This window comes from Rhinatrema bivittatum, chromosome 3 (assembly GCF_901001135.1).
Source record: "Rhinatrema bivittatum chromosome 3, aRhiBiv1.1, whole genome shotgun sequence".
NCBI classification, from domain to species: domain Eukaryota; kingdom Metazoa; phylum Chordata; class Amphibia; order Gymnophiona; family Rhinatrematidae; genus Rhinatrema; species Rhinatrema bivittatum.
In genome coordinates this window covers 572,680,103-572,704,559 of record NC_042617.1, presented here as the reverse complement: position 1 = coordinate 572,704,559, position 24,457 = coordinate 572,680,103, and the positions used below count along the sequence as shown (strand labels likewise).

The following is a 24,457-nucleotide window of genomic DNA, read 5'->3' as shown; positions in this document are numbered from 1 at the left end:
TCCGGTTAATCTATTCACCCCCTCATTACTGATATCAGTGATGAATCTAAAAGTAGAGCTTTCACTTTATTATTGAAATAATCTGTTAATTTCTCTGCATCAGATGTTCATAGCCATTACATTTCCCCCCAAAATGTTATTAACCACTTTGAACAACTCCCTGGCATTGTTATCAGCCTTATTAATAGAATTCATAAAATAGGCCTTTATTTTTTTTGCTTTTCTGGTGAGTGCTGCGTACTTAATAGCCATTAGCCTCCATTCTGCTCTAAGGTTAGAGAAGGGGGACTTTCTTCCAATGCCGCTGAAAACAACAAACTAATCCTTCCGTTCCTTTAAATCTGTTCTGTTTTCCCCTAAATTGAATCTGTTTAAATGGCGCCACCATATTAAGGGATTTTCTACATGAATCATTCTGGTATTTTACCAAAGAATCAACAGACAAAATCATCCAAATTGTTCATCAATTCCAAAATCGCTCCATATCTATTTTTAGCTCTTCTCATCTTATAATTTTCAACCATACTTTGCAATCAATTTTTCTTGAACGTCATAAAACTAAAATAAATAAAACTAAAGTCCAGCAATTTTGAAACCAGTCGTAGAAAGCATTTTTTCACGGAGGGCTCGATCAAGCTGTGGAATCTATTGCCAGAGGATGTAGTCAAGGCGACTTAGCATAGCTGGGTTTCAAAGAGGTCTGGACAAGATCCTGGAGGAAAAGTTCATAACACATTATTAGCCAAGTAGACTAAAGCAAGTATTTGCTATCTGTGGGAGTAAGTAAACGGAAATTAAGATTTTAAGGACTGAGCAATGTTTTTGTTTTAAAAATAATCTTGTATTTTGCCAAATGTTTTTATTTGTTTTACTGTAATGTCTTTGTTAACTGTAACTTGCCTAGCGTAACTGAGTTAATATAGGCAAGTAATAAAATTTAAATAAACAAAATAAATAAATAGATCTGCTTTTTGGGATCTGTCAGGTATTTGTGATCTGGACTGGCCATTGTCAGAGATGGGATGTTGGGTTTGGTGAACCTTGGTCTGACCCAACATAATGGTTCTTATGTTCTTACGACTATTTGATACATAATACAATTATTTAAAAATATAGAAATGTGTATATGTGCATCAGATGCAGTTGACCTTGTTATGCTTAAATGTGTCCAATAAATCACAATACATAAAGCCAGCAAGTGTATAATCAGAGGTCAAATCTAACTGTCCCAGCCTTGCATCCTGCTGCCTGTGGCTGTCCGGACATCACGGCTTATCCACGAGCTGATTGTGCCTCTGCTGGAGAAATAAAACCTCTCACCAGGAAATGGGAGTACGAAGGACTGATGACAGGGAGGAGAGTAGGGGCTGTGCTGGGAACACAGCAGGCTTTGTGTGGTAGTAGTAGTAGGGGATAGGAAATTGTCTGGAGTTGCAGTCTGATCTGGATTCATATGATTTCAGCCTGGCAGCGTTTGCCGATTTAATACAATGGGCTTGCAGTGCTGTGAGGGAGAAGCAAGGACCTTGCTCTGGAAAAAGATGCCTTTCAGCTACAAACTAAATCTCTAAGCAGGCAGAGCTTCTGCAGAAGAGCTAAGAACAAAACGCAGTGGGGGTATCCATGGCTCGGTACAGAGCAGCCGGCAGCAAACAGGTCTCATCAATAAATCTGGTGACTGGGTTTTTTCAGTACCTCAGGGGTAAGTGGTACAGTTTGAAGCAGTGGGATCCAGCTCAGTGCGCTGTGTACTTGCTGAGAAATAGCATTTGTAAACCATTCGTCCGCAAATGGCATGGCCGTGTTGAGCCATTCCTCAGTGGAACTGCAGTATAGGAACTGTAGGACTTGTGTCGTTTGAGGACTAATAACGTCTGGTTGGAAGTACAGTAACATGGAAATTCTGAGGTATTAGTGTTAGTGGGTAGTTTAAGCCTCGTTGAATGGGCTTTGCTGTTTGCTTACCCGACCTTCCATGTTTATTGAAAATAGCACAGGTGAGGGTTTTCAGGCAGCTGCTTCTCACTGTAAATATGCCAACATAATAATGCAAATCTTCCTTGGAGAGTTTCCATAAAGCAAAGTGTTCTTGGTTAAAAAGCGTAGTAAAATCCTCTTCTACCATGTCTGCTTCTCTGAGGAATGTATTTTCCTTCAGTTGAATAGGAAGAATATGTAAATACTTCATATGGGAACGCACTGAACATTTATGCAGTGATATCCAGTTTCTGAACTGTGGGGAATATAATCAATGTGTGACCTTTTATTTTTAGGTTCAGAAATGGGCACACATTTTTGCCCAGGCAAGATACTCTGTGTGTACCTGTAGAGCTCAGCCTGACTAACTGGACTAGCTGATTTGAGAATCTGAGTGGTTGGGACTACCCTGTGCAGATAAATATCAGTATCTAGATCAAAATCCTTTTGGCAAATGTCTTTGACTGCGACAAGAAAAAGCTGACAGGGTTTTTTTTGTTTTTTTTTTGGTGTGTTGATAATAATAAGAGTTCATTTTATTTGCGAGGTAATTACACCTGTAGCAAAATTATGAACATTCCTTTAGGAAAGGACTAGCATTGTACTTTGGGGTTCTTTATAAGCTCTGTCTTGCATTTTGTGTTTCCTTCATACTTGGGTACTCTCTGAATTTCATTCATAGACACCAGGAATTTGTCTCAATTACGGGATCTCAGGGGAAACAATAGAAAGCTCAGGGCCTCTGTTTACTGCTCCAGCCCCTCCCCTTCAGGAAGCCTGCAGGAACAGGAGGGGAGGGGCTGGAGAAGAGAGCAGGGCAATTGTTTTCTGGGAGATGGGAGCAAAGAGAGCGCTGGTGTCAGGGAGGGCGGAAGAAGAATGCTGGGGTTATCCTTGAAGGGGGGAAAAGTAGCAATGGTGGGAAGAGGCAGTGGGCTAAGAATGTGTAATTGCAGGGGGTGGGGGGAGGTGCTGGAAGAGAGAACAGCTGATATGTGCTGTTCTTCACACTTCCCTGAGATCAGGTTGTGGTCCTGAGATTGCTAATCAACAGCAATCTCAGGGTGACCACAGCTCAAAAGTTTCCAGATCAGCGGATCCCTGCCTGGCTGAGATGAATTGTTTTTACTTCTTTTCCAGATGAGCAAGAATCAGTGCAGAAGAGAACTTTCACTAAATGGATCAACTCTCATCTGGCCAAGGTAACCCATGGTTAGATATCTTTTCTTTTTGTTTATTTGTCATTGATTTTTTTTTTTTTTTTACAAGATCTAAAAATGATTGTGTTATGCTTGCTTCCTCGTTAAATAAAACATTGTTATACAAATATATTTCCTCAAAGCTAAAATGGTTTACAGCTGTTTTGTTGCATTGGATGATCAGATGGATGGATGAATGTTTATGGGTAAAAGTGTAGACTGCTAAAATGTACATCTCGCAGTTTGAGCAGCTCACAGACAGCTATGAGCAGATCTGCAGGTGGCTCCAGAAGGAGGAGGGGGTTAAAGCATTGGGTTCCTGATTCAGGCGGAGTTTTAATGCATGCATTCGCACATCCCCTTTTCCTATCACCTCCCTGTGTGACTTGGAGCAAGTTGGTTATATATTCCTCTGCTGTTGGAACCCAGTTGACAGCAAAATGCTCACCTTAAGGTGACTCATGGAACGTTTCAGTGCCTCATTGCTTGATGCTGTTTGTTAAGGTCCCTACATAAAAACACTGCAGGGTTCTGCAATCTGTATTTATCTTTCAGTTGGGAAAAAATAACCCATAACTACTGTGCTTAGAAGGTCATTGACAGAGGCTACAACTCTGAACCTTTCTTACACCAGTCTGAAAATCTTGTGTCTGTGTTAATTACCTACCAAGGCCTAAATACTGAATGTAAAGGTGAAAGGTTGAAGTTTGTTTGTAACTATGATTATGTTCTCACAATAGTGTTAATAAAAATGTTACGCCTTCATCCAATGCCCAACATGCTGATAGACAGATGGAGAAAACGCTTGGAGGAATCAAGGTACAGCCATTTGAGAGCACTGTACTGGGAGATTCCTGTGAACCAGTCTGTCTTATGTCTAGTTTGGCATGCAGTAGATAGAGGTTGCATAAGTATAGTCAGGCAGATTCTTGGCCTTTTCCGCCTCTGTAAGAATTTTGAGAATAATGTAATCATTTCAGATCTTTTCTAATGATGATAAGCGGTAACATTTGAAGAGGATAAAGCAGTTTAGCATCACAACCAATTAAATTACAGGGATTCTCCTAGCCAGGGACAATGACATCAACTCCCAACTCTCTTAAGAGGCTCTCCATTTCAGTGTGTACCCCATTCTTAAAACACGCATGAGCTTGGCTATTCAATCACGAATGTATTATATACGGCATGGCACATTTTTCTCCCAAACACTGGTTTATGAAGAGTTGTGATATCAAATCATCACAGTTCAAGCACCTTGGCATCTGAAATCACCATGAAGTCCTTTAGGCAGGAAATGCTCACTTTCATATTTGTATGTTCATAAACCATTGAGGTTGGGACCCCTTATATACTAACAGGGTATGGTTTTCATTGTATGTCAATGTTGTAGCATTGGCTTTATAGAAGGATAAATATGGTACATTCTTGAGTTTGGTAGCCTTACAAGAGGCTGTGGGTGGGGAAGACCCAAGAGTTATCATGGTTGTCGTGTTTGAAATGTTTGTGCATGTAGTAATAACAAATGTCCACCTAATGGCATTTTAGATGTATAAGTGCTGTAGGTTATTGTGTTTATGGGATGTGAGGAAAAAATGGTCTGTGTTCCTTTAAATTGTAGGTCTTTCTTATTGGTTGGCCACATTTTGAATTGTTACTCCAGTTATACTCCTTGTTAAATGTAAACCGATCCGATATGGTTATTTACTATGAAGGTCGGTATATAAAACTGTTAAATAAATAAATAAATAAATTTAAAGAAAGGTATAAAAGTGGGAAATTATCGCAGGTTTTTATCCTTTGGTTCCTGTCTTTTCCAGAATAGGGTGGGTAACAAGAACTTCTAGAGATATGACCTTCTGGAGTAGCCAGCCTGCGGGCTGATGGGCCCAGTGGGAGGGGGGCCAAATAGGGGCTCTTACCCTGAAGGGGAGTTGCCCAAGGCCATGAAGGAGTTAACAGAAGAAGAAGAGTTTGTTCCTCCCTCTGAGGAAGTGGGCCAGGAGTGTGAGAGCAGGGGTGAGTACCAGGTGAGGAATGTCCCAATATGTGACAACTGCCAGTTTTTCTGGAGAAAAGAAGAACCAACTGGACTGTTGATCTGGGGGAGAAACGCTATCTCCCTCCCAGGTCACAGGAAACCCCATATCAAATCCAAGTGCACCGGAATTACCTCCAACTTCTGCCGGAGATACTTGAATGGAGCCTCCAGACACTGCGACACCCTTGCTCTCGGCGATGAAACCGTCCTCTTCAGGGTGCATCATCAAGGCACTGGCACCAAGCCGCTGGCAGAAGTCACTCATCAAGGGGGCTCAAAGATGCCTCTTCCAAAGCTGGGGAAAGCTTTCCTCCACTCCCCTAGGCATCAGGACCCAAAGCCCCAAAAGCTGATGCAGGAGCCATGAACTGCTCTATGGTAGGACGCCCCAGGGAAGGTAAGGAATCCATGGGATAAGACCAAATGTTCCCCTTTCTTTTAGAAGGCATTGAAAAAAGCAAAGAGGCAACAATTTAAAAGGAAAAACGATGAAGCAGAGGCAGAGCTGGCATTCATGCCGCCATCTTGGCTAGATTTTTTGAAGGTGGAAATAAACATGCAGATAAAGGTGAGCCAGTTGATGTAGTGTATCTGGATTTTCAGAAGGCATTTGACAAAGTCCCTCATGAGAGACTCCTCAGGAAGTGGGAAGTCACGAGATCACTGCAGTGTCCTATTGAGGATTGGTAACTGGTTAAAAGACAGGAAACGGAGGATAGGACTAAATGGTCAGTTTTCCAAATGGAGAAAGGATCTTACTGGAGGGCCCCAGGAGTGTGTATTAGGACCTGTGCTGTTTAGCATATTTATAAATGATCCGGAGAAAGGAAAAACGAGTGATGTGACCAGATTTGCAGATAACACAAAATTGTTTTGAGTCATCAAAACAGCCGTGGATTGTGAAGAACAGTAGAAGGATGTTGTGGGATTAAGAGAATGAATGGCAGATGTATTTTGTGGACAAGAGCAAAGTTATGTACGTAGTGAAAAATAATCCTAATTAAAGGTAAAAAAATGCTGGGTTCCATGTTAGGAGTTACCATCCAGGAAAAGTACCTCAGAATCCTTGTGGACAAATACCTTGAAATCGTTGGCTCAATGTGTGGCAGAAGTCAAGAGGCAAATGGAATGTTAAGAAATATTTGGAAAGGAATAGAGAACAATACTGAGAATGTCAGCATGCCTTTGTTTAGATCTGTGGTGCAACTGCACCTTGAGTATTGTGTGCAATTCTGGTAGCCCCAGCTCAACGAAGATATACCGGACATAAAAAAGGTACAAAAAAAGGGTAACAAAATTGATAAAGGGGATGGAAAAGCTCCTTTATGGAGAAAGGCTAAATAGATTAGGGTTCTTTAGCTTGGAAAAGATACGACTGAGAAGGGGATATGATTGAGATTTGTACAAAACATGAGTGGGACGGAATAGGTAAATAGGAAATGGTTATTTATCCTTTCAAACACTGGTCTAGGGGACATTTCATGAAATTATCAATTGGCAGATTTAAAACAAATCCTAGGAAGTATTTTTTTTTTCACTCAACACACAATCAAGTTATGGAATCTGTTGCTAGAGGACTGATTAAGGCAGCTAACATAGAGGACCTCAAAAGGAGATTGGACATGTTCTTGAAGGAAAGGTCCATAAGCACTTATTAGCCACGTAGACTTGGGAAAGCCAGTATTTATCCCTGGGAGTAAGATACAAGAAATAGATCAACTACTGAGGATCTTCTGGGCAGGGCTGGTGAAAGAGTATTGGGCGCCCTAAGCCAAATTTCAGTCATGCAACCCCTCCCCCCAACTTACCCATTGCTGGCACAGTGTGCCCTTTGGCGGTATTGCCAGTGGAATAGCACCCCTCTGTGCTGCGTTTTGCTGCCCCCAAATTCTGGGGGGTAGCACCTGCCCTTCTGCCACTTACTTGTGACCTGAATTGGCTACTGTCAGAGACAGGATGCTGGGCTCAAATGACCTTGGTTAGAGCCAGCATGGCACTTCCCAACCAGTGTTTCCCAACCACTGTGCAACTGGAGTGTCATCAGAATTGGTCAGATGTGCTGTGGAAAGTCATTACTGCCTGATGCTCAGGTCCAGACCACAATCTGAGCTCCGCTAATCCTTCAGGTACCAGGCCCCTGCCCTATGGAATTCCCTAGCCCACAAATATCCACCCAGAAACTCTCAAATTCAGAAAAGCAGTGCAGACTTGTTTTTTAAATCAAGTCTATAATGTTCCAAGCTAATAATGTTAGCTGTAGCATGTTTTGCTTTCAGTATGTTAAGTCTGGCTGTATAGTATTGTTATGGATATTTAAGAACATAAGAACATAGGAAATTGCCATGCTGGGTCAGACCAAGGGTCCATCAAGCCCAGCATCCTGTTTCCAACAGAGGCCAAACCAGGCCACAAGAACCTGGCAATTACCCTAACACCAAGAAGATCCCATGCAACTGATGCAATTAATATCAGTGGCTATTCCCTAAGTAAACTTGACTAATAGCCATTAATGGACTTCTCCTCCAAGAACTTATCCAAATCTTTTTTGAACCCAGCTACACTAACTGTACTAACCACATCCTCTGGCAACAAATTCCAGAGCTTTATTGTGCGTTGAGTGAAAAAGAAATTTCTCCGATTAGTTTTAAATGTGCTACTTGCTAACTTCATGGAATGCCCCTTAGTCCTTCTATTATCTGAAAGTGTAAATAACCGATTCACATCTACTCGTTCAAGACCTCTCATGATTTTAGAGACCTCTATCATATCCCTCCTCAGCTGTCTCTTCTCCAAGCTGAACAGCCCTAACCTCTTCAGCCTTTCCTCATAGGGGAGCTGTTCCATCCCCTTTATCATTTTGGTTGCCCTTCTCTGTACCTTCTCCATCGCAACTATATCTTTTTTGAAATGCGGCGATCAGAATTGTACACAGTATTCAAAGTGCGGTCTCACCATGGTGCGATACAGAGGCATTATGACATTTTCCGTTTTATTTACCATTCCCTTCCTAATAATTCCTAACATTCTGCTTGCTCTTTTGACTGCTGCAGTACACTGAGCCGACGATTCCAAAGTATTATCTACTATGATGCCTAGATCTTTTTCCTGGGTGGTAACTCCTAATATGGAACCTAACATCGTGTAACTACAGCAAGGGTTATTTTTCCCTATATGCAAGACCTTGCACTTGTCCACATTAAATTTCATCTGCCATTTGGATGCCCAATCTTCCAATCTTGCAAGGTCCTCTGTAATGTATCACAATCCATTTGTGATTTAACTACTCTGAATAATTTTGTATCATCCGCAAATTTGATAACTTAACTTGTCGTATTCCTTTCCAGATCAAATAGGGTGGGAGGGGGGTGTTATATCTGGGATGGGGAGGGAAGAGAATGAGGGGTTAGGGAATAGGTATATGCGAGAAGGAAATGTGTACATGCATGAGAGAAGGAAGCATGTGAATGTATGTGTGCGTGTGAGAGGAAAATGTGTGCGTGCATGAGAGAAGGAAGCATGTGCATGTATGTGTGCGTGCGAGAGGGAAATGTGTGTAAGCATGAGAGAAGGAAGCATGTGCATGTATGTGTGCTTGCGAGAGGGAAATGTGTGAGTGCATGAGAGAAGGAAGCATGTGCATGTATGTGTGAGTGCGAGAGGGAAATGTGTGCGTGCATGAGAGAAGAAAGCATGTGCATGTGTGTGTGCGTGTGAGAGGGAAACGTGTGCGAGCATGAGAGAAGGAAGCATGTGCATGTATGTGTGCATGCAAGAGGGAAGCGAATGCGTACATGAGAGAGGGAAACACATGAGTGTGTTTGCATCAGAGAGAGAGAAAGGAGGACGTTTCTGGGCCTCTCCTACCCTATTAATCCATGAAAATGTCAGAGTGACTGGAAATCCAAGGTTTCCAGGTTTGGAGAGTAGGGGCCTTTTTTAACCTTATTAGTTTTAATCATTGGAAGTTATTTTTTGTGTCTACTGTTTTGAAATTTGTTATTGGTGTTTGGGAAATTTGTAAACATTTTTATGAGTTTTTAATTATTGGATGCTCTATTGTCAGTTATTTTGAAATATTCTTTTTTATTAGTGTGGTATTACTATTATGGTTGATGAATTATATTTCTTGATTGTTTGATATTTTATGAGGAATAATGAGGTTTCTGTTTATCCGCCATTGTACTGTATATCAGTTTTGACTTCTTGTTGTTTCCAGTTCACCTTTTTTCTACATGTTTCTAGTTAAACATTATCGTCACTTTATTCTGGTGAGCATCCGTCTGTGTTTTCCATGGGTAACTGAAGTCAGGTATTCTGCTGGCTTGTAGTTTCTATGTGGGAATCTATAGCAGCTTGACTTGTTCTGTTTTTCAAATAGGAGGTGTATGGTGTTATAGGGCCTGCTGGAATATTTGTAGTTTCCTTTTCATAAGATTGTTACTGTTTGAGTGCTGGCAGTTATTGCCATTTTGGTTTGACAGATTTACTATATTTAGTCTTGGGGGAATTCTGCGCTACTGCAGAGCGCAGAATTTGCACAGAATTCCCGCCCTGCGCAGAATTGCCTGTGTGAAGGGTTTGTGTATGTGTGAGACAGAGCCTGTGTGAAGGGGTGCATGAGAGAAAGACATAGGTAGTCTGTGTGAGGATGTATGTGAGAGAGAGAGAAAGGGAGCTTTTGTGGGTGTGTATGCAAGAGAGGGTCACTGTATGAGGGGATGTGTGCGTGTAAGAGAGTGAGGGAGCCTGTATGAGGGAATCTGTGTGTGTGCGCAAGAGAGTGAGGGAGCCTGTATGAGGGTGTGTGTATGTGCACTAGAGAGAGGGAGCCTGTATGAGGGTGTGTGTATGTGTACTAGAGAGAGGGAGCATGTGTGTGAGAGAGGGGGAGGAAGACTCAGAACCAATATCAGGAATAAACACTGTGGATCCATAAAGGCTAGAGGATGGGAATGAAGAGTAGAGCCATGGGGATGGCTTGCTGAAATGTTTACTACCTGGTGATTACTACCCTTACTCAAAAAAATCCCTTGCACGATTATTGCAAACCCAACATCGCTCTCTGCTTCAACGGCAAATGGGAAATGTGGAATAGAGGATTTGCATTCAGATAACAACCAAAAAGGACTGAACTACACAATCTGGGTAAATAAATAAGCGTGGGGGTAGCTTGCTTATTACGGCGATTACTACCCTAAACCAATTAAGCCTGATACTTCACTTTGAATACATATACAGTGCTGCTCTCTGCTTCTACGGCAAGGGGAAAAAAGTAGAAAACAGGATTTTCATTCAGGCAACAACCAACAAGGACTGAACTTCACAATCTGGGTAAACAATCGTGGGGGTAGCTACTTATTATGGCGGTTACTACCCTAAACCAATTAAGCCTAATACATCACTTTGAAAGCATATACAGCGTTGCTATCTGCGTCAACGAAAGGGAGAAGTGAGGAAAACAGGATTTGCATTCAGACATCATCCAACAAGGCATCGATCTGTGCAATCTGGGTAAACAAGCATCGGGGTAACTTGCTTGATGCAGCGGTTACAACCCTTAAACATAAGCCTTATGCTCACGTTTGATGCAACTCCAACATTACTTTCTGCGTCAATGACATCAATGACAGGAGATGGCAGGAAATTTGAATCAAACACTTACCAACAAGAGCCCTGAAGTTGGTGGTTGGTGAAACAGATAAGTATGGGAAAATAAGAGTCGAAACTTGCTGGGCAGACTGGATGGGCCGATTGGTCTTTTTCTGCCATCATTTCTACGTTTCTACGTTTCTATATGTTTCTATATAGCAGTCTGGCTTCTTTTGTTCTTGCAGTAAGAGATGTATTGGTGTTCCAGGACCTGTAATATTTGTAGTGTTGGCTTTTCATATGTAAAGTTGTTTCTGTTGAGTCTTGATGGGCGACACTGATTTAGTCTGGCAGGTTTGCTCTGGATGGATTGCTATATAGGTTTTGAGTGTCTCTTTTTGCTGAGGTTTGTATTAGCTCACAATGGGGCTGATATAATAAGACCCGTGGCAAAACAGGCGCTCGTCATGTACGCGGGTTTTAATCACGGCACGCAGCTGAAGCTGCCGCTTCCACGGAATGTAAAAAACATATATCATGCAAATGATTTGCGTGCAGAAATCCGCACATGTATGGAAAAATGCGCGTACCTAGGCATGCTACAGTGCCTATGTAATAAGCGGCTGCATCCGCGCTCAAAACCTGCGCTGATATTCCCTGCATAAAAGCGAGTGAGCAAGCGAACGGGTCTCCCTATTAAGTGAAAGTATGACACTGGAAAGTATTTTTAATATTTCCAATAACTCTGCTGCAGAAAACAAGGGAAATATTTTCATGGGTGATAATTCAGAACAATCTTGTCGCTCTTCTGGCCGTGTATCTGTCCGCCCAGGGAAGCGCCTACCTCGGATGCCATGAAAAGCGCTTTGCTAAGCTGGCCACTCAGACACTGAGATAGGCACTCAGCAAGGTGCTTATCAGGCTGCTCGTGCTCTTCTGTTCATGGCAGAAAAATCTGCACGATCAGGCGCCCAGAGAGGCACCTAGCTAATCTTGCTGCTCAGGCACTGAGCTAGGGCTCTTCTGGCCGTGTATCTGGCCGCTCGAGCACTGAGCTAGGTGCTCAGCTGGTCGCAAATCTGGCCACTCGGGCATCAAGAAAAGCACCTAGGGAAGCACCTACCTAAGCTGGCCGTTCTGACGCCCCAGAAAAGCGCCTAGCTAAGCTGGCCACTCAGACACTGAGATAGGCACTCAGCAAGGTGGTTTTCAGGACGCTCGGATGCCGACATCGGCCCCCCGAGTCGCACTGACACTTAACTCGTACCCTGACCATGGCAGTAAAAAACCTGCAGTAGCATTAGCGCAGCTCCTTGCATTGCCTATGATTAGCTAATCACCTCCTTTGCATGCCGTTAGCATGCATTCGTACTTGCTTTTTTTCCCCGTGTACAAAATCCTCATTACATCCCCATAAAGGGCTTTGCACGGGAAAACACGCATACATGCACGCACAAAGCCGCGGCAGCTTCAGCGCACCTTATTACATCGACCCCCCATTGTGCCCGATCATGGAAAAAACTGTATTACTGTTCATGAAGTGTCACCAGAATTTGAATATTTTTTTTGCATGGTGAGTTGTAAAGTGAAATATAATTCTTCTCTTACATCATTTTATTTATTTATTTGCTTTCATTTAATTATCTATTCTTATCAGGATAGCCTCAAGTCATGTACAGTAAATCAGTTAAAAATACAATATAAAAATAGACAAAGCATCAACAGCAATTCTTTAAAGCATCAATAGCAATTCCCTGGGTCTTTCAGTTATGGTTTGCCTCAGGGTTTGGTCCTGAGGCTGTGGCCATTTCTGCTCGATAACTTTGTGAGCAATATTGCAGAGAAATCAGCAGGGAAATGTTTGTATTTTTGCATGTGACACTAAGATCTGCAACAGAGTGGACATCACTGAGGGAGCAGACAGGACGAGAAATGTTCTGAGATAGATATTGATAGAAAGGCTACAAAAGTGATGCAGGGTCAGTACCTGTATTCTTATGAGATGAGACTTAAGGAGTTACATTTTCCTTCTCCGTAGGGAATGGATATTGGGTAGTATTTTACCAGTAAGGTGGTATCACAGCAATGTCAGCAGGACGAGGGAGAGCAGCTAAATCAGGGAGATCTGTCAGATGCAGCGGAAGGCTCCAGTAAGGAAACAGGCAAAAGGCAGCAAGTGTCAGGCCAGCTTGTGAGACTTAACGATTTCGGAGCTATCTGGAGAGGTCCAGTGCAGCCAAGGTTAGAGCAGTATTTTTATGAATAATTTTGGTTTAAAAAAACGCTTCTTTTAGTATCATTGATTTGAAAAGCAAGGAAGATTGTAATACTCTGTCCTAGAAAATGCCGCACTTTGTTTTGCATGCAAAAAGTTTGGATCAGAACAGAGGAGAAGTAACAGGGATGTATTGATTAATCATGGCTTTAAAACTGGAAAAGAGCATTAGACTTTTAGAGAAGATAAAAAGAAGCAGTTCATCAGGCAAGCCTGCTGGCTTGGACGGCTTTCAAAGACAGTAAGGTGCATGGTGATGTAATGGAGCGGTTACAACAAGCAGATGAACATCAAGTCAGAGCAAGACTGCAGTACCTCTGCTGCATCATTGGCGCTGCACAATTCCTTGGGAAATGAGGAAAAGCAGGGAAAGGCGAAACAGAGAAAATGTTATTGACTGCTTAAATTTACTGGCAAAATTTGACCCCATTTCTTCAAAATTATAAATCACCGGGCAATGCTAGGCTTCATCTCAGAAGTAAGTTATTCAGTGCCGATCTGAAAAAGTGACATGCGGCATAGTGAACTGAAGAAATCAGAAGTGTATGCGATACTGGCAGACGAAGCAGGGGAGAAACCTAAGGAGCAGTTATCCCTCTGTGTTCTGTGTGTTCCAGAAACCGATTCCGTGAAAGAGCATTTTCTGGGACTCAGAAAATTAAAAGATTTTCGCACAGATTCACTCACTGGATCAATACATCACTGCCTAAGAGTCAACGAGTTAGACCGACTCCAGTGTGTAGCACAGACTTACGATGGTGCAGCTGCTCTGAGTGGAATAAGTAAGTGCCGGCATTCAAGCTAGGTTTCAGAAATACCCCCAGAAGCTATTTACTTCCATTGTTACGCCTCAAAACTGAACCGGGTATCCATCGAAAAATCAACTGATTTTTTTTTTTAATACATTGGAAAATGTATACACCTTCTTCTCAAATCTAAAAAGATCGCCAGTGTACTTATTAAATGAACCTAACCAAACTTTGCTTGTGTAATAATTAAGGCATCAAACGTGGGGCTTCACCACAAATCTTTTCAGTGCAGCACATCACTCCTTGTCATCATTTACCAGTCCTTTTTTTATCTTTTTTCTTCGTGATTATGTGATTCTTTTTCAAAAACTTAAAAACAAAAACATGTTAAACTTTGATTCTTCTTTATTGAACAAGATACCAGCATCAGTCGAAGAAACACAGTTCTTAGCTTTTATAAAGATTCCAGCATGCCACCGATATGTAGAGGATCCACTGATCTCAATTGGGTTCAATTGCCGGCAAGTCCTGACATGAATGTTTCGAATAGCCTCGTCATTAGAAGACTGACAGAGTTAGGGATGAACTCACATGGTTAAAACCCTTGCATACAAAAAGCGACAGTAATATCACATGATGGATATCTTCCAATGTGCTAACACCTTCTTCTCAGCATCACTAATACATTGTCAAAGTTTGGTGATATCCAAGCTCAACTGGGATTTAAACAAGGTGAACTGGCACAACTTTCAGACGCCCGCTGGTCTTGTCAGGTGCGTTCTGTGAATGCACTGATAAAAAAAAAAACAACTTCTCAGCTGTTGTGCAGTGCCTGTCAGAAAGTAAGCTGCCAACAGCTGCTGGGTTGTTAGCAAAGCTGAGCAATTTGCCCTCAGTATACTGCCTCTTAATTCCCCTTCTCTGCTTAGCACAAGAGAGGGCTTCCAGGAGCTGCTCCAAAAAGAAAACCCAGATTTGGTAAGAGCAGTCAGTTTTAAAGAAGCTGTATATACCACTTTAAAGACCATGAGAACACATGCAAAGGCAAAGGAAATACATGAAAAAGCAATGGCCTTATGCACCAGCAATGGCATCGAGATGCAGGGAACAGGCGGACAAAGAAGAAAACAAAAATGCATGGATGATTTCATGGTTGAAACTGCCCATGGTGGGTGCAGATGATTTCAGGACAAAATTATTCTATCCTTGATTAGACTCGACGATTTCTGGACTTGACCAGCCGTTCTCTAGCATCAAAGAAGAGCTAATGACAGGAATTCAAGCATGCCGCCCACTCTCACAAAGCGTTCTCTCTGTAGAGGACTTAACTGCACTCGTTGAACTCTACAAAACCACAACTGAAGCCTGACCACGTACTCGTTGCTAAAAATTATTTAGTCCATAAACAAAAAAGTGGTGAAAATCTCACCCTGGAAAATGTATAGCAGCAGCTTTCAGACCCTCTCGTGCTTCCGACCTTGAAGAAAGTGCTACAAGTCGCATTAACTATCCCAGTGAGTAGTGGTAGCTGTGAAAGGCCATTCAGTGCATTCCTGACTGAGAAGCACAAACGGACAAACTAGACTATGAGACCTGGCAGTGCTTTCACTTGAAAGGAGTGGGCTGTGTCTGAGGATTCTGTCATTCACTGCTTTACGAATGTACGACACAGGCAGCATACATTAATGCTCTCAGAATCATTTCCAAGGGAGCAGCTCATATTATGTTAAATATATGACCCCCCCTTTTTTTTCTCCATCCTCTTGGTATTTGCATGCGGGGCTATGTTCAGGCATACCTGCCCCAAGCATATTTAAATGTGTTTACATCGCTGACCTCCAGCATCTCTGCTGGTAGGGCCATGCCTGATCTCGTCAGCTTTCTCTCTTGACTCTTACAGTCCCATACTTACCGGTAATCCAACACCCAGGTCCCCTTACATGTCCTGCCATCAGGTTTTGTAATAATTCAAACAACTCCCCAAATTAAAGAAGATGATATTTCAATATCTTAGCACCCTATGCCCCTCATTAATATAAGGACTGTAACCAGGGCTGGTCTGTGTAGTTTCTTGGAAGCCAGAGCCAGCTGGACTGCCACTCTCTGCATATTGGCTTGCATTCTCTCCCCTCGTTGGCCCTCTTAAATTTTATATGACTGAGTAACACTCAAACCTCCCTCCCTCACCTCTTCTACTCATTTCCCCCACTTTTGCCCTTCCCACTGCTTTGTCTGTCCCGAGAATGTTTAAATTCTGTCACAGGTCTTGGTCACTGCTGGTGGGCTAGTCCAGGCTTCTGCTACCCTCTCAGTAAAGAAATATTTTCTTACGTTTGCTCTGAACCTTCCCCCTTGTTCTTGAATTTCATTTCCAGTGGAAAATCGCTCTTCCCCATCCTTCATTGAATGAAGCCTGCCAAATGTCTGACTATGTCTGTCATATCCCTTCTTTCCCTTCCTTCTCCAGTGAATGGCATTTTGAATGCCATCCCCCTCTCTTGGTACAGCCTGACAGGCTCTGAACCTGCTGCTGTCCTTTCAGTGTTTTTACGAAGGTACGGCCTCCGGAGCGGAGCCTGGCACTCGGGTTGGGGGTCTCACTAGTGATTTTTACACGGACAATATGGCCTCCTTTCCTAGCTGCTTTATGACATCGACTGGCCGCCTTGTGGTCGTCTGAAACGATTACTTCTCCATCCCTTTCATTTATAACAGTCTCCAGTTCCTGTCCTTGGAATTGATATGTGGCAAGTGGAGTTTTCCATCCCAAATGCTTAATTTTACGTGCATGTGGGATGCAAAATGATTTGGAAGAAGTTTGGGTTTTCTAGGCTTACCTTATGCTGTCTCTTATTTGAGAATTGTGCCTCTGGAGACTGAAAAATAACCTAAATGTCCTGTCTCTTTGGAGGACTGTGCTTTTCTTCCTACTGTACATTACTCGCTTTGGCTGGAAAACCAGGGCAAGTAGTCAAGTTTAACTTAACCTGCCTAGATTATTTTCGGCCAAGTTTGGCTTTATAGATTTTTTTTTTTGTCTCCATTGTGCCCTTTTTTGTCATATAGAACTGGTATTAGAGGGACAAAAATGTAGCCATTTCAGTAAAAAAATAAAAATAATTTTGGCAATTGCACAACTTGCAGGTTGGGACTTTCTCCTGGTAGGTTTGAGTAATTTGTTGGGCAAACTTCTAACAGAAAAAAATCTTAAAAATAAAATGAGTACAAGTCTTTTGCAGCATGATGCATGCTAATGGTCATTTGTTAAGGCTTCCATCTACTGTAATGTTGGCTGCCACAGTTGGCCTCACTCACTGCAGGATGCCGCTGCTGTTGTAGGCAGTGGGCTGCTGCTGCTCCCAGGATGCTGCCATGCTGTTGGAAATCTGTTAGAATTCTGCTAGGGTGTTAGCAAGGTTCTCCGTGAGGAGTCACAATCTGTTATATCAGTTAAGAAAGCTGGGCGTGATGGGAGGAACAATCTGAATGAATGGCTCCTAAGAAGGAGGAGTCAGCTGTCTTGTAGTGTCTCAGATTCTGTTTTATATTCCGCTATGCTGGTAGTTAGCAATCTGTTATGAATCTGAGATAGTAGTGGTGAATCCCTGGGCCGGTGGCAATGACCACACCCCCAGGAGGATATCCCGAGAGGGACCACCGACTAGGCTTGAGTATGGAGACAGACACACATTAGTTCTTTTATTAGACAGATTTTGGAAACCACCAGAGGTGGTAGTAGTGAGCTGATATGCCCGGCAGGGCTGTAGTCCCTCAGGTACTGGAACCGTGATCCAGGATGGCTGAGCTGTTGAGAAACTGTAGAAAGTGAGTAGGTAGAGTAGACAAGGTTCATGAACAGAACTAGATGACAAAACTCACATATGGTCTCAAGGAAGCTCAGGAGCTGGAAAGGTTTAGGCCCTCGAGGAGCGAGTACCTGGTCCCAGGGAAAGCTCTGAGAAAACGATGGTAACTCACAATTGTTTGTAGCAGTGATAGCTTCCAGGCAGTAGAGAATCTTCAGAATGTCCAGGAACATGGGCCCTCGAGGAGCGAGTACCAGTTCCTATCTGTAATCTGAAAGTAAAGAAAAGAGCGAGGCCCCCAAGGAGCGGGTACCTCTGGTAAGTCCGAGGAGGCAGAGTAGCTTGGAGGAAACGTAGCCGAATCCGTATCCGAATCCTCTCCTTGCTAACTCCGTTAGATAGTGAATTAGAGACCTTTAAATATTGGAAGCGGAAGACGTCATCTCAGGGGGACGTCCCTGAGATTCGCGCCCTTGCTGATACTTCAATCAGAGCGAGCACGCGCGCCCTAGGTCATTAGGCAACATGGCGGATCTGCAACATCGAGCCGTCTGAGGACGCTGGAGGGAGATGGGATGGAGACACCATGGCAGCCAGCTGTCCATCAGACCCGGAGGGAGTCGCCACAGAGGTAAAGAGGGCGGAGTGAGGGCGTCGAGCAGTGACGGATGCAACACATGCCTCCCTCCTGCTGGCTTCCTTTAGGCGTCGATTCTTAAAGTCCCCACAGTGGGTAGATTTTCATGGTACCTTCTGATGATGTTACCGAAGCTTGACTATTTAAAGCCAAATCCTACAAGCAGCCAATGCAACAGGTCCGTCTGCTGTGCAAGGCTTGTTGCTCTGTTCTCAACTCCGTACCTTGTCTGTTCCTTGCCTTTGCCTTGTCTGTCCCAATTCTTGCCTTTGCCTGCTTTCCCCCCTTCCTTATCTTCTGTTTCCTCAGCCTGGTTCCTTGTTGCCTGATCTCAGCTTGGATACCGACTTCACCTGATTGCCCCTGCCCTGACCTCTGCTGTGATTCGATGCTTCTGACTGCTCTTCTGCTGGGTATTTACCCACGTCTTGCCGGCCTCAGAACCCAAGGCTCAATATTCAGGGAGAGGAGGCTGTAGAGGTGAAGCTTCCTCTAGTCCCAGTCTAAGTGTGTCTGCCTACTGTCTGTGTGGGCCCAGCATGCTGGGCTGTTCCAACCATACCACAGTACAAGGACTCAAACTCCATGACAGCTAGTGGCATTATGACTACTATAGTATTTATATTATAGCAGTGTTTCCCAACTGGTGTGCTGTGGCATACTAGTGTGTCGTGACTGACATGCAGGTGTGCCACGGAAAGAGCCGGGTATGAAAAGGCGAGGTGCTGGCAGTATTCCGTTTTTCTCCCTTCCTGGCCTGCAGGATGTTCTCCTGGCAGAAGAGGGTGACAGAGAGCAGCACCTATCTGCTGCTGCTGCTTCGCTCTCTGCTAGCTCTCTCTTGCAAGACATGCTGGCCTCCTGCTGTTACTATTGGAGAGGCAAGCCGGCAGAGGAGGAAGCAGCAGCAGCAGCAGCAGCAGCAGATAAGTGCTGCTCAGACTTGTGCTGGCTCTGGGGAGGGGGGAGAAACTGCTAAATGCGCCAAGAGATATGGGGGAGGGAAAGATGAATGTGCCATGGGGTGTGTGGCGGGGGGGGGGGGAGGGAAGGTAATGATGGCAGGGGGAGGGAAGATGATGATGACAAGGACTAGAGGGGCTGGGTGGCTGGACAAGGAAGGTGATGATATACCAGAAGGGTAGAAGGAGAGGGAAGGGAAGGGAAGACGGTGACAATGCCAGGGAAGCGGGAATATTAAGATGATGATGGTACCCAGGGACTTATTGCAGGAAAATATCAGCCCGGGGATTTTTTTTGAAACCGGCCCACTGGGTATCTGACTCACTGATGCACTGTGCAGCACGTGCTCAGCAGCTCCAAAAGCACACCAGGCCAATGATTGAGAGGAATCATCCCATCACCTGGAGCCTGGCAGAATTGAGACCAAAAAAATCTCCCATCATAAATTCAAGTTTTTCCTAAACGATTAAGTAGAGCACATCCTAGACCCAGGATGAATAAACCGAGCTGCAGTCCCACATCTGTGCATACAATCATTCAGTCCCCCTCCCCCACAAACTTGGTTACATCTCATATATCAATATCTGGATTCCTGGTCTGGTGTTAGTCTTCTGCTAAGCAGTCAGTACAAGTAATGAGACAACCATACTGTCAGCCAGTGGCTTAGACACACACAATCAGACATAGGCAAAGACCCATTCACACACACAAAGACAGACATTTGCTGTTGTGCTACTGCTCATGTGCTCATTCAGTGAGAACTCCCTGCCCCAGCACTGCCGCAGCATTGTGTAAAAGTTGATGCTTGTTGCCGGCCGTTCTTCCACCTGCAGCAGCTTTTCCCCTTTCCCATTCTCACCCCTTCTAAGCACCCTCACATTCCAGGAGACTCACTGGTTCCACAGCCATTTCAGAGCTTAGCCAAGCCGTCGCAGACAGAAGCCTCACTAACCCTGCACAAGACCTCCTTCTGGCTTACTCCCTCTTGTCCTATGACAGAAGATTGCCCCCACTTCTCAGGGCCTTCCCCACTCTGGCACATTTTTACTGCTTTTATGGTTCCCTAGGCCAGTTCCAAATGTTTCATACCTAAAGCAAACCTACATTAAAAAAACATTGTGAGGCACACCAGCCTCCACAGTGCCGACCGTGCAAACATAGCAAAGACTTATATAGCCAAAAGGGCTAGGAAACCACTGAATGCCCACCAGTCTCTCCTCCAAAACAGAAGAGAGGGTGCAAAGACACATGTGAACCTGTCAAAGTGTATCAGCTCACAAGGAAGACGGGAGAAATTGGTGTGGTGGGAGCAACTGGCTCAGTTAGTTACCTTGGCTTCCACATATGGCTGACAGAGCTCTTTTGCTACTGCTCCTAGCAATCAAAGTAAGTCATTGCACCCTCTACCCATTCTACTTAGCCTGAAGATAGGACAGAGGTTTCAAGGACTCACACAAGAAGATGAGGAGGGGGTTGTATGCTGTACAAAGTGGCTGTCAACTAATCTCTGCCCTGCCCGCTGCCCATTAGTTACCACCCTCCAGGGCTCACGCTGTAGCTAGAGGAGGCATGCACAACCACACATGCTCTCAGAAAGGAGCTCCCCTCAGTTGAAGAACCGCTGCTGGTCTCTCTTGTTGCTGCAAGCTGCTGAGAGCAGAGTTCAGGTGGTGCCCTGGATCAGAGCATCGAGTAGCAGTGACTTTTCCATGGCACGCCTGATCAGGTCTGGAAGCCCACAATTTTGGAAACACTGCCACAGACTCTGCTCTACCTACCTAGTCCTGGAGAGGAGGGGTACCAGATGTGATCCATACTTCTGGCTTCCTCCAGGGCTTAAAAAAAAAAGAAAAATTAAGTCCTGGCCAAAATTAAATGCATCATTGCTGGGGAGAGCCCGGCCTAGGACATCACAACTCCAGATGGAATTCTGCTTTCTCGTGGAGCCAGTGCAGTGCAGCCAGGGCATCAGGCAGCCTAGGAAAACCTTACAGCCTTGCACCAGCCCCACCCTCCATACACCCAATTAAAAATATGCATGTGTAATAAGATTTTACATGAAAAATGTACATTCATAGTACAGTCTTCTAAAGTAAAAATATTACAAACATATGCACTATATTTACATGCACTGCTGTGGTGCCAACCAGAAAACCATGCATTAAAAGTAAAAAGACGTTTGGAACTCATATGATATTAGGCCTATTATAACATGCACTGAGCGTAGGCTTGACACTCAGAAAATCATGAGTAAACTAAATTATAATTACAATGTAGTAAACCTCCCACTCAAATAGTAACCACCCTTCCTATGAAAAGGCAACATTGCGATTATTACACCAAACCCTGAAACATCAATACAACTCCTATTAGGAAAAACAGAACAAGCTATGCTGCTATAGATCCCAACACAAAACTGTATTCTAACACAATACCTCCTCCCTATCTGATACAGGTAGAACACAGACAGACCCTCATCAAATACAGAATAAAGAGGCCATAAAATCTAAATAGAACTGAAAACTGCAACAAGCCAGACTCTGTATGCAATGCAACAATAGATAAGCAGAAAGATCACCATTCCTCATAAAATATCAAACAATAAAATCAAGAAATATAAACTATAATGGTAAAAACCATACTAAAAGAAATGAACACATATTTCATGATAGCTGATGAATAGAACATCCAATAAATAAAAACTATTTGGGGAAATATTAAAATAGTTACCAAACACCAATAAAATATTTCAAAACAGCAGACACATCAAGTAACTAATAAGGATAAAAACTTCTGATTCTAGTCATCATAAAATATAAATAGAAATGTGCAGACAAAAACTGAACTGGAAACAGCAACAAGCTAGACACTGTATATGTAAAACAAAGGTTATGATTCCTCACAGAATGTCAAATAATAAAACCCATAAATATAAAATATAATATTAAAACCATATTAAAAAATGAACACATATTTCAAATCAGTTGACTAATAGAATATCCAATTTTTAAAATCTTGTTTCTTAATTTAGGGGTAGATTTTAAAAGGGTTACGCGTATAAGTTATGCGCGTAACCCTTTCAAAACCCCCCTGCGCGCGCCAAGCCTATTTTGCATAGGCTCGGCGGCGCGCGTAAGCCCCGGGACGTGCGTAAGTCCCGGGGCTTTGCTAGGGAGCGTGTCAGGGGGCGTGTGGGGGGTGGCGCGACGTTTGGGGCGTTCCGGGGGGGGGGGGGGGCGGGTTGGGGCATGGTGCCGGCCCGGGGTCGTTTCAGTGGCGTGGTTGAGGCCTCCGAAATCGCTCCTGGACCGGGGAATCGCGCAGCGGCGGCCGATCAGTGCACACGAGTTACGCCTGCCTGGCGTAACTTTCACGATAAAGATAGGGGGGTGTAATTAGGGCTGGGGGGTGGGTTAGGTAGGGGAAGGGAGGGGAAGGTGGGGAGAGGTCGAAGGAAAGTTCCCTCCGAGGCCGCTCCGATTTCGGAGCGGCCTCGAAAGGAACGGGCAGCGCGCGCAGGGCTCGGCGCGCGCAAGGCGCACAAATGTGCACCCCCTTGCGCGCGCCGACCCTGGATTTTATAAGATATACGCGGCTACGCGCGGATCTTATAAAATCTGGCGTACTTTTGTTTGCGCCTGGTGTGCGAACAAACGTACTCGCGGGGGTACATTTATAAAATCTACCCCTTACTGTTTTGAAATATGTTCTGGATGTTTGGGAGACATATGAAATAATACCTAATAATTAAAAATAAGGATAAAAAAATCTTACACTCTTCATACCTGGGAACATTCGATTTCCAGACATCCTAAGATTGTTGTGGATTAGCTGAAGAAAGGTGGATGCATAAACTTTCTGCGACTTCACTCAGAAGCACCTCCTTGTCCCTCACACACAGACAGAAGCACAATCCCTCTCTTATGCACACTCACACACACACACACACACACACACACACACACACAGAATCACACTCCCTCTTTGGGGCCGATGCAATACAGTGCGCTCAGCCGAGCACACTGTATAAATCGCAGTTGACACGGGTTGTATAGGCACTAATTAATCCCCTTATGCAATAAGGGGATTAGCACCTCTACAACACACGTCCAATGGGGAATGAATCTAATAGCGCTCATCACATGCAAATGCATGTGAATGAGGCTATTAGTCATTCAGTCCCGATGCATTAATAGCTGAGCGCTCTTAAAACTAGTACAGAAAAACGGAAAAAACTGCTTTTCTGTACTGCCTCCTACTTAATATTGTTGCAATATCAAGTAGGAGGAAAAACAAAACAAAATAAAGTTTAAAAAAAAACCCACCGGCAGTGGGGTGCAGGAAACGGACGCTCAACTGACAGGCTGGCTGTGCGGCATTTACTCGTCCTAATCGGTGGACGGCCGACACAGATCGGGTTCTCGTTAGCAAGGAGGCGCTAGGGGCGCGACCCCCTTACTTAAATATTGCATGTCGCCCCCAAGGTGGGGCACCTGGGGGCGTGTTAAGAAAGTGGGCGCTGACTGCTCAGCGCCCGCTTTCTGTGCATATTTATTGCATCGGCCTCTTTGTCATACACACACAGGTAACAGCAGCAGCACACTCCCTCTCTCTCTCTCTCTCTCACACACACACAGACAGAATCAGGCTCCCTCTCACTCACACACACACACACACACACACACACACATGCACACAGAAGCAGGCTCCCTCTCACACACACACAGAAGCAGGCTCCCTCTCTCACACACACACACACACACACACACATGCACACAGAAGCAGGCTCCCTCTCACACACACACAGAAGCAGGCTCCCTCTCTCACACACACACACACACACACACACACACAGACAGAAGCAGGCTCCCTCTCTCTCATACACACACAGACAGCAACAGAAGCACACTTCGTGTCTCTCTAACACACACACACACACAGAAGCAGGCTCCCTCTCTCTCTCACACACACACACACACACACAGACAGAAGCAGGCTCCCTCTCTCTCATACACACACAGACAGCAACAGAAGCACACTTCGTGTCTCTCTAACACACACACACACACAGAAGCAGGCTCCCTCTCTCTCACACACACACACACACACACACAGACAGAAGCAGGCTCCCTCTCTCTCATACACACACAGACAGCAACAGAAGCACACTTCGTGTCTCTCTAACACACACACACACACAGAAGCAGGCTCCCTCTCTCTCATA

The 24,457-nt window shown here is 44.2% G+C and overlaps 1 protein-coding gene across 1 annotated transcript in view; it reads left to right on the top strand.

The window, feature by feature from the left end:
• Positions 1–1,416: 1,416 nt before the first annotated feature.
• SYNE1 (spectrin repeat containing nuclear envelope protein 1) overlaps positions 1,417–24,457 on the top strand; it is a 966,955-nt gene continuing 943,914 nt past the window's right edge. Inside the window, 2 exon segments of the mRNA XM_029596918.1 lie at positions 1,417–1,702; positions 3,118–3,179. Coding sequence (XP_029452778.1) covers positions 1,624–1,702; positions 3,118–3,179 — 141 coding nt within the window. The 5' untranslated portion in view covers positions 1,417–1,623.